The sequence below is a fragment of the Neolamprologus multifasciatus genome, chromosome 8, assembly GCF_963576455.1.
Source record: "Neolamprologus multifasciatus chromosome 8, fNeoMul1.2, whole genome shotgun sequence".
Taxonomy (NCBI): domain Eukaryota; kingdom Metazoa; phylum Chordata; class Actinopteri; order Cichliformes; family Cichlidae; genus Neolamprologus; species Neolamprologus multifasciatus.
In genome coordinates this window covers 15,084,261-15,094,571 of record NC_140446.1, presented here as the reverse complement: position 1 = coordinate 15,094,571, position 10,311 = coordinate 15,084,261, and the positions used below count along the sequence as shown (strand labels likewise).

At 39.4% G+C, this 10,311-nt stretch overlaps 1 protein-coding gene across 1 annotated transcript in view; it reads left to right on the top strand.

The window, feature by feature from the left end:
- Positions 1-1,991: 1,991 nt before the first annotated feature.
- Positions 1,992-10,311, top strand: part of LOC146512706 (leucine-rich repeat-containing protein 51-like) — a 129,548-nt gene continuing 121,228 nt past the window's right edge. Inside the window, exons 1-2 of the mRNA XM_085171178.1 lie at positions 1,992-2,493; positions 2,698-2,757. Of these exons, the coding sequence (XP_085027304.1) occupies positions 2,423-2,493; positions 2,698-2,757 (131 nt within the window). The 5' untranslated portion in view covers positions 1,992-2,422. The remainder of the gene's footprint in view (positions 2,494-2,697; positions 2,758-10,311) is intronic.

Here is a 10,311-nt window from a genome sequence, read left to right as displayed (position 1 = left end):
GCACCGTTCGAAGCTATGAAGCTATCCTGTTGTAATAAATGCAGGATGTGATTTAGCATTATCTTGCTGAAATATGGAAGGCCTTCAGTGAAAAAGCCATTGGCTTTTGTAATTTGAAAAATATGCTAATAAAACAAAGACATGTTTGAGTTGCCTAAAAAAAGGAGAAAATAATATTGCATTAGATTATCAACCTACGACAGCATTTCTATTCGCCAACTCACCAGTCACTTTATTTGGTAGACTGCTTTGCTAGTACCAGGTTGGACTCTGGTCTTCAAAACTGCCTTAAATAAATCTTAGCTGTATAAATTCAATAAAGTGCTTAAAGCATCCTGAGAGATTTTGCTTGAGACAAGATCGTATCATTCAGTTTCCTCAGATTGGTTGGACTTCCATGATGCAAATGTTCCTCCACATCTGTTGGATAAGGATCTAGTGACTGTGGAGGCCATACTCAGGACACCCAAATAGAAATCCTAGTAAACCAGCAGTTTCTGAAATATTCTGATGAGCACATCTGGCCTGAGCAATGATGTTACATTCAAAGTCACTTAAATGACCTTTCTTCCCCATTCTGATGCTTGATTTGAACTTTAGCAGGTTGTATTGACTATGCTTACATGACAAAATGCAGTTAACTTTTTCTCGGATGTTTTTAATTTGTAATTCCTTGTTCAAAAACCTGGACGTGGGTGAACTGGTGAACCTAAACTGGTTGTTGGTTTAGCCCTGTAACAGACTTGTCACCTGCCCAGGGTGTACTCCACCACCAGTGCAACTCCAAGCTGGTTGAGTAGTTATAAAAATGAATCTATGATGATGGAAACTGACTTACTTTTAAAGTAAGTGGGATAATCCCCTATTTGGAGTAGGCCAAATCCTTCTCCATGTTTACCATTATTGACTAAACAATGTTTGAAATGACAGACGGATTTTGTTTCTGTAATCACTAATTAATTCATTCAATCTGTCTGTCAGTGTGGTTCACTGCCTCTTTTCTTTGCACTCTTTTGTTTCAGCAGTTTGTTCTTCTAGTTTCTCTCAAGACTTCCTTTCAGTCCATCTGAGCTTCAGTCTGTCATCCAAAAGCCTCCCTGTGTTCTTTCATTTCTTCTGCTCCCCTCAGTCTCTGCTCACTCTGTGAATTAAGACTAGTTTTATAGGAGGGAATCAGTCGTGTTATTATCATCAGCAGTGCTGACGAATGTCCCTTTACACAAGCCTCGTAATGCAACAATCAATTTGAGGCTTTAATTATTAAGTGAGTATTGGTGTGCGGCTTGCATTAGCAGAGCTGGAGACTCATAAATGATTAAAGATATTCAGTCTGACCCAGCATTGTGTGTATATTTGTGTGTGTCTAAAAGAAAGATTGAGAAAGCAGGGTTTAGAAATATACCGCCTTGTCGATGTACAAAAAGCTTTTGACTCGGCATGAAAGATTGCAGAGTAAATTAAGTGAATGCAGTATTGCTGGTAAAAAAATCCATGAATAATAATGATGAATATGCAGTAAAAACATGATTTTATAAGGAGGCAGAATGCGACAGGGCTGGAGGTTCACCTCTGATGCTTATAGATAAAGTTGGCTATAAACTAGACCAGTGCCACACACAGCCCCCCCCCCCCCCCACAAGAAAGTCTTTGACATGAAAATGATATATCTCCTCTGACAATCCTATCACATCATAGCGCCCCACACTCATCCCCTCCCCAGCGCTGCTATTGCACAGACCAAATCGCAGGTTTTGATACTGATCGAGTTAAAGTAATGCCAGCTGAATGTTGCTTTTGAAACCTCTCAAGTCTTAAAACTTTCTCCGTCAATTGAATGCCCATCCAAGGTTTACTTTCAGTTTCTAAAAGGTTCTATCTGTACACTTTTGCCTCTCTAAGCAGCAGGTCTCTCCTTTTCTCCATGTTGCCTCTGTCTCTCCAGTAAGTCGTGTTTCTGTCTCAATGTCTTGTCTGCGTCTTTGTGTTTGATGTGTTTTATTTTGATAGTCCATGTCCTGTGTGCAGTGTATCGAGTTTTGCTTCCTCTTATCTCGTTAGGTCAGATTTGCCCCAAGCTGTGTTACCACCTGTTCCCCATCCTCTCGTTGTCCGGCTTGTGTTTAAGTCCTGTGTTTTTCTTTTGCAGTTGTTGTGTTGTATCTGCTCCATGCTGTGTGGTGTCTCTTTGCCTCCTGTTTTGCAGTGTTAATTCTTAGTTTCCATGTTCAGGGTTTTTGTTTGTTTTGCATGAGTTTATTTGATGGAATGTTTTTCCCAGCAATAAAGCTACGTTTCCGTGTTCGAGTCCTGCAATTGGGTCCTCCCTCCTGCCTGCTACACAGCAAACCTTGACACTGAGAGAAACAGCACTTGTCCCTCCTGCTTATTGTGGAGTGTAACCTTTGTTTTGCTCAGAGATTTCATGCGTGATGACAGACAGAACTGCATAGTGAAAGTGAAGCTTATGAGAAACCATGGAGTCATTATTCTATGGCAAGTACATTGTCCAATCAAAATTTCCTTTAAATTGATAAGATGATGCCAAAAATAAAGATTATTTCCTGTTTTAAATGATGTATAAGTGATTGATCTGTCAGATGTATCAAATCAGTTGAAAAAGCAGAATTTGTCTCTTTTTTCTTACCTTCTCAAGTTTTCTGAAAGTTCTGATCTCCAATCCTTTATCACTTCTTTCAGGACATTAGTCTGCTCACTGTTCTTCAAGGGAGATGTCCTCCCAGATGCATACTACAACCAGTAAGTGCTTCCTTCTTGCTTTGTTTGTGTGAAGTAGAAAAGCTTTTACTTCATGAAGATTTATTTAATCATGCAAACTGTACAACTTCCCTGAAAACTAGCTCAAATATTGAACTATGATTTCTTGAGATGAGATCATTACATTGCTAGCCCCAAGGTGCAAGGTTTTCTGCAAACCCCTCAAAAATCACTAAATGCTTACGTTCAACTCAGAAAGAGAATGTTTGGCATTTCTGCTTAAACAGTGACTGCAATAATTGCTTGTTGAAAAAGCTGACAAATAGTTTTGTGTGAATCAACAAAAAGCTCCACTGAGTAACCGTTTCAGCTTTTCATTTTCTTAAATTCATAGCAATTTTAGTATCTGTAATCATCGCAATTAAGTTGGAAATAGACGGACGAAACGGCTAGACTGACAAACTCAGGATCCACTTTCTGGCATTTTTCTGGTCTTTCAACTACATTACACATTCTCTGTGCTCAATGTTTGCTCAGTTGTCACTGGGGATACATCTGTTGACAAGTTCAAGAATAAACTTTCCAGGTAAAACGATTTGGAGATGATCTTTTAACCTCTAAAGTCAACCTGCAGGAAGAAAGCAGAGCTACCGTTCTATATCATCTTTGTGCAGTATGATACAGTTTTTATATGGCAAAAGGCCAATAGTGAAGTGACTTGTAAACCTTGGTTGGCCTGAGGCAGAGCAGTTCAGCATACTGTAGTACTGATGACTCACTACATGCAGCACTATGTTTTCCTTTTCTTTGAATATCAGATAATGCCAGGCAGTTTCTGTGCATGCTCTGCTGCATTACAGATACATATTATAAAGTATAGAGCAATAGACATATATACCTCATTAAACTGTTGGTTGATATAAGCATGATGTCATGCTGCAATTTTGTGAATTAGGATGTCATAAATTTGCACATGCTTCTATGAATGAAAATCCCACTGCGTCTCTTGAGGAAGTCTTCCAAATTTCTGAGAGTTTTAGTTTGCTTGATGCTGGCTTAGACCCGGTGCAATGTCTGACGAGGTGGTATGAGAGAGGGTGTTGAGCTAATTGCTTCTGATTGCATATGATGTGAATTAAATAATCTCCCTACTTTGCTTCTTTTCTCGGATTGACTGCGTGTGCCTGTGACCGCACATCTGTACAGTGTATACGTCTTGCCTGCACGTGCAGGTGAAGTCATGTGTTTTATTTATTTAATTTTTTATTTTTTTTATTTTTTTTTGGTTGAGTCTTTGAAATCCACTAATGTGAATCTAGTCAGTGGATGCCTACAGTCTGAGGAAATCAAGTGGAAAAGTGTGAAAAGCTTGGGTTGTTCAGGTGCAAGGCTTTGTAGTTATAAGGTCTTTGATATTTGGCAACTTTATAAAGCCAAGCCAGACAGGGCGTGCAGGTAGGAGCAAGAGAAATTACCTCAAAGCTGATCTAGGATGCACAAAACTTGCATGAAAATTCACTGACATTTCATTTTAAGTATATTTATTTTTTTATTATTCAATTTCATAGCTTGCTGTAAATTCAAGCGGAGGTTAAAGTGGGATTCTGCAGGCAAGTGCTTCATTAAGGAGACACGCCTCACTCAGTTTATTTGTATTATGAGCTCTGCAAGATTTGTCTTTTGTTCTGAGTTTTCTCTTTGTAGATTTACCCAACTGCATTCTACAGTATTAAAACTCCTGAATCACCCTTCGTTGTTTTGTTTTGTTGCAAAACCGAGAAATAAGTGTAGAGATTTTCTGAGTTATTCACAAATGCAGTGTATAAAACAAAAAGCTTTGTGCAACTCTAATGAGCTTGAAAGTGAACATTTGGTATGGCCATTTTTTTTCACTATAGCCTAAAGTCTCTTAGGGAGGATTCATTGTAGTTTCTTTAAATAATCATCAGGAATAGTTCTCCAGGCTTCTTGAAAGACATTCAAAGCTCTTTTGATGGTGGCTGCCTTTTGTTCTGTTCTCTGTCAAAATGAACCCACACTGCTTCAGTAATATTAAGGTCCAGGCTCTGGAAACCAAAGTGTTTGTGTGTTTTTTCTATACATGTGTGCATTTATTGTATTGGCAGTGTGGGATTACCAATCAGATGCCTTCTAGATGATACTACATGGTCAATCCAAGTATGACTGCTTTTCTATGTTCTTAATTCCTCCATTTTTGACAAGCTCCCAACACCACTGGCTGAAATGCAGACCAGAATTATGACAGAGCTTCCAGGCGACGGTAGACAATTATTGCTGTGTTGACTGTCTTAATCTATTCTGTGCACAGTAACATTTTAAACCAGAAATTTCACATTTCAAATCAGCACTCCCTAAAACCTGCAGCCACTGATTGCCAGTGTTCTTGTGGAATTTGGCATAGCTCAATCGTTTCATCTTCTTTAAGAATGGCTTCTTGACAAGCACCTTTCCACTGAGACCATTTCTGGTGCACCATACTGAAAATGCCAGGATTGTGGTTAAATGCTCACCTTGATGGTGGAAAAATGTATCAGTGGAATTTTTCATAGTTTCAGCAAAAGAATTTAGAACAAAAGACCTTTAGAAAGCCTCCTTCATCTTAAACTTGATCAGGAAGTTTAAGACGAAGGAGCCAAGGGCTGTTTATCTGTTCACTTATATAACCCTGATGTCTTTTTGAAACAAGAGTGACTCTTTGCGAGCCATTAAAACCATTAGACCTGGATAAATGTGGTGTAAAATCTTTCAATTTATTACTACTTATCATTGAATTAGCAGAATTCTTTTGTTTTAAGTATTTAAAATTAAATGGTAAATGGCCTGTATTTGTATAGCGCTTTTACTAGTCGCCCCTAGGGACCCCAAAGCGCTTTACACACCCAGTCATCCACCTATTCACACACACATTCACACACTGGTGGAGGCAAGCTACAGTTGTAGCCACAGCTGCCCTGGAGCAGACTGACAGAAGCGAGGCTGCCATATTGCGCCATCGGCCCTTCTGGCCAACACCAGTAAGCATTGTCTAAAGTCTGAGTTTTTTCATCACTGACAAAGCTGGTATATAACATATTTTGGTGAAAACAACTGCATGATAGTTCCCAAGATAAATATAGTGTGTACATATACAGTAGAAAAGGATGTAAAAGCACTACTGAAGGTTAAACCCTCCAATGGTGTTTAGCATATGAGAATAGATTCCCATTTTTGATATTTGCTGTAATTTCTTGTAGATTTCACTATTCATTATCATTACCCCGTCTGGCATTTGGCATACTGGGGAATCTTTTTTAAAAATCCAGACTCCTCGTGGATATCATTTTAGTATTAATAAGAGAAAAAAAGAGGATTCTAGTAAACAAAAATCACGATGGGCACACACTTCAGATAAATTCAGTTCAGGTTTTCCAAAAGGGGAAGAAAATGCAAAAGAGTTGCAGATTCTCTCAGAGTGAAATGATGCATAAATATGGATTAGAAAATAATGCATAATTAATCTATCATGTTGCACTGTAATGTGTGCTTTTACATATATACATAATAAATAAACAGTGAAGATTCTAAGATTTAGAAGTGGAATTTATTTAGCAATAAAGTCAAAGAAAATTTGGGTATTTTTCCACTAAAACGCTCACTCTAAGGGGATCAGTGTGTGCAGAGTGGGTTTGTGGTGGTTGTTCAAAATGGTTTTGTCGTGTATATTTATGGGATTTTGCACATGCATCTACGTTTTGAGCTCCTCATAATTCGGTCTGAACGCAAGTACATAAATCATTCAGTTATAGAGCAGCAACACGTGATCAGAAGTTGAAGAGACCTAAATCTTGTTGAGCACACATTGAATCTGTTTAATCAAACACACAGCAGTTGGAACAAGCAGCACATAAACTTAAGCACGACGCCTAAGACTTCCAGCAGTCAGCATGAACACTCTGTTATAGACCAAACTTTCCTGGTGGTTTTTGTTAGGCCGCCAACATTCACTGGCATGACTTTACATTGTGTCAACCCCCATGTTTTAGCAATAGCACAGGGCCCATATTCTGCCCACTGGCAAACCACACTGTTGTTTGTTTCTCACCTAATGTCTTTGCTTCCATCAGTGGTATTTCAATAAGCTATTTAACATGATTTATTGATATACAAAATTCAATTATGCTATTTGGTAATTACCCTTCGATGGCCCATCGCAACAGAATGAAATCCCAGAAGCGATAAGAATTAGGGTAGGACCGCTCGGAGTCTAGATGATGAAGCTAAGATAGAGGCTTGGCTGTAGTGACTTGGGAGTAGGTGAGCTGAATGCAGGAGTCTGCTGTTTAGGGAGAATGGAAGATGAGCAGGGCAGTTTAAAGTAGGCATAGTGGAGGCTGATTGGCTTGAAGAAGGCAGCCAGGATGATGATTTCACTATACTGTAGCGATGATGTCAGCATTGACTTTTACTGCATGGGAAAGTGGAAGTGATGTAAAAGAACTGAGTAGAAGCCAAATGCCTGGGAAAGCAGACTGATGACTGAATACAGATCTTATTGAACTTATGTAAAAGCTTCATTTATATCCATCACTGCTAACCGGTCGCAACAGATCGCTGCCCCTGCATCAGCCTGGCTCTGCAGGATGTTTCTTCCTATTAAAAGTGGAGGGAAAATGAGAAGTGGGAGAGAATTTTTCCTTCCCACTGTCACCAAATGCTTGCTTAAAAGGGGTTGTTTAGTTTCATTTTTGAATCACTACCTTTTTGTGGGGAGGAAACAAGAGCTCAAATGGAGGGCTAGACTCAGTGTGAAGGATGTCCTGTAGCAATATACAATATAAAAAAATAAAGTGTTTGATGCAAACTTGTCCTTTTAGCCCTCCCAAAATGAAGTTTCAAATACAATTGTACAGTTGTTCATTTTTACCCTATAAGTCGTATTTAATACCGACAGTGATTCTTTCAATAAACTTTGCCAAAGATGATGGCAGCTCAATGTGTTTTATCACATGGGATTGTAGTAGTGGTCACAGATAACAGAAACATATGCATTCTCCTGTTAAGCAGCACAACCCGGACTGATTGTGGATCAGCTAGTTCACTCACCGACTGAGAAGCTCTTCACTAGCGTATATACTGCCAGGTGGCTGATTGCTGAATGAGGCTAGCTGTGCACTGGCTCCTCACAAGAAATGGGTGGCAGCTGAGCTCTTGATACACCCACACAATAGACAGACCTGCTGTAGCAGACAGATTTGTTTCTAATTTTAGTTCTGCACACAACCATAGTTTTTAACCAAACAATTGAGATGCGACTGAAGTAATGGATATCAACTTTAGTTCAAGCAGTTCAAAAACAATTTACACCATTGACTGTTTAAACTTTTACAGCCTTCCCATTTCCCCATTTGCTGTCCTTGACAACCTGACCTCTAGAGCCCATGGACATCACCAAATATTCTGTTGGCTCCCTTAAGATGTTTTACTGCTTTGATGGAGCCATTTGAAGGGACATCATATTCCTTTGTCTTGAGGATATCTTGGGTTGCTTCTGAATTATGCTTTGGGTTTATAGCCATTTGCACTGATCAGTTTTGTAGCATTTGGCTGAGTCTGAGGAGAGAGCATAGCCCTGTGCATTTCAGAATTCATCCTGCTACTTCAATCAACACATCATCAATTTACTCTAGTGACCTGGTTCCAGTGGCAGTCAGACATGCCAATTCCCCTCTACCATGTTCAACAGATAATTTGGTGTAATTTGAAACATGAGTAGTTAAGTTTCCCTGTGAATATTTTCCTCTTCTTATTAAGAAGAGGAAAGTATCCTCTTTCCATCCTTTTCCAAGAAACTGTGCAGGATCTTTTAGATGTTTTCTGGCCTAAGTCTAATCCAAATGTCCTGTTCTGTGTGTAACCAGTGGTTTGCACCTTTTTGTAAATGGACTGATTCTTTTATATAGCGCTTTTCTACTCTCCCGGAGTACTCAAAACACTCTATACAACATGCCACATTCACCCAATCACACCCATTCTCACAAGCACTTTATCTACACTCAGTGCTTTCTAAGTACATTCACACACATTCATACTCCGATGGATGCATTGGAGTGCAAGTTGGGGTTAGTGTCTTGCCCAAGGATACTTGACGTGCAGAGCCAGGGATCTAACCAACCTTCCGATCAGTAGGTGACCTGCTCTACCTCCTGAGCTACAGAGGGTTTTTGTAAACCCTCTGTTTACAACAAGGTGCATTCATTCAGGTGCCTCTTGACTGCATCCACCAGAGGGTTTACTTAGATCAGGGGTGTCGAACTCCAGGCCTCGAGGGCCAGTGTCCTGCAGGTTTTAGATCTCACCCTGGGTCAACACACCTGAATCAAATGATTAGTTCATTACCAGGCCTCTGGAGAACTTCAAGACATGTTGAGGAGGTCATTTAGCAATTTAAATCAGCTGTGTTGGATCAAGGACACATCTAAAACCTGCAGGACGCCGGCCCTCCAGGCCTGGAGTTCGACACCTGTGACTTAGATGTAGGGAAGATGGTTTTCTCAACCATGGAAATAATTCTGTCATCATGCATTTCATGTCTGCAGTCTTTCGGGCCTTTTGGTGTTGCTTTGCCTTGCCCAGTTCATTCCTGTTGTCTAAGAATGCATCATATTCTTGATCTAACAACAGCTTTTTTTTTTCTTTTCTTTTTTTTTGTTTTAGGCTAAAGATGGCCTTCTTCATTTGCATCAGCATCTCTTTGGACCTCAAGTTGAAACTTTCTGTGAAATGCTACCAAAAGCAAGTTCAATACTTGAAATCACCTCCAGATCTATTTAACTTATAATGAAGTAATGAGGGGACAAAGCTTTATCTGCCCATGCAGCTGCTGCTCTGTCAATTGTCCAATTGCTTTTGAGCCTCTGGAACTTTGTATAAAAATCTCTGTAATTCCTAAATGGTTAATGTAATACTTTTATTAAAGCTGAAAGTTTGTCCTTCAATTTTAATCTTTATCATACAGAGGCCAGATTACAGATTATTGTCATTATCCAGTTTATCTAAATATTGACTGGTTGCTTTCCTATCCTTCACTTTTTTTAAAAGAAGTGTTTCAAAACCAACTCTTCCACAATTTACCTGCTCATTTGCTTTTAACTGGTTGGATTTTTTCCCAAATCGCAGAGTCAAGTTAAGCTGTCTGCCACTGGATACAAAGTCAGCTGTAAAAAGAAACTGTTGGGTATTATTAGGCTATTTACTGCTCCATTTGTGGTTTTATGGCTGACGCGATGCTCTCAGGAAATGAGTTTGAAAATGCTTTGTTAGCGGGCAGAGGATTATGAGATTGGGGTCCCAGAAATAGTTTGACTGCACAGTAGGGCACTGAAACTCAGTAATTACAGAATCTCTCCTGTCTCCTGTGTTGTTACTGTCTTATTTTCCTTGGACTGGCAGCCTTTGTATCTTAGACATTTTTATGAACTGGAATACTGTAACGTCACACGGTTTTCTGACCTTATCATAACTGGGTGCAAATCAATATAAAGCTGCTTTGAGTGATCATCCTAACTAGGATAAAATATTTCTATTCTGGTCAGGTCT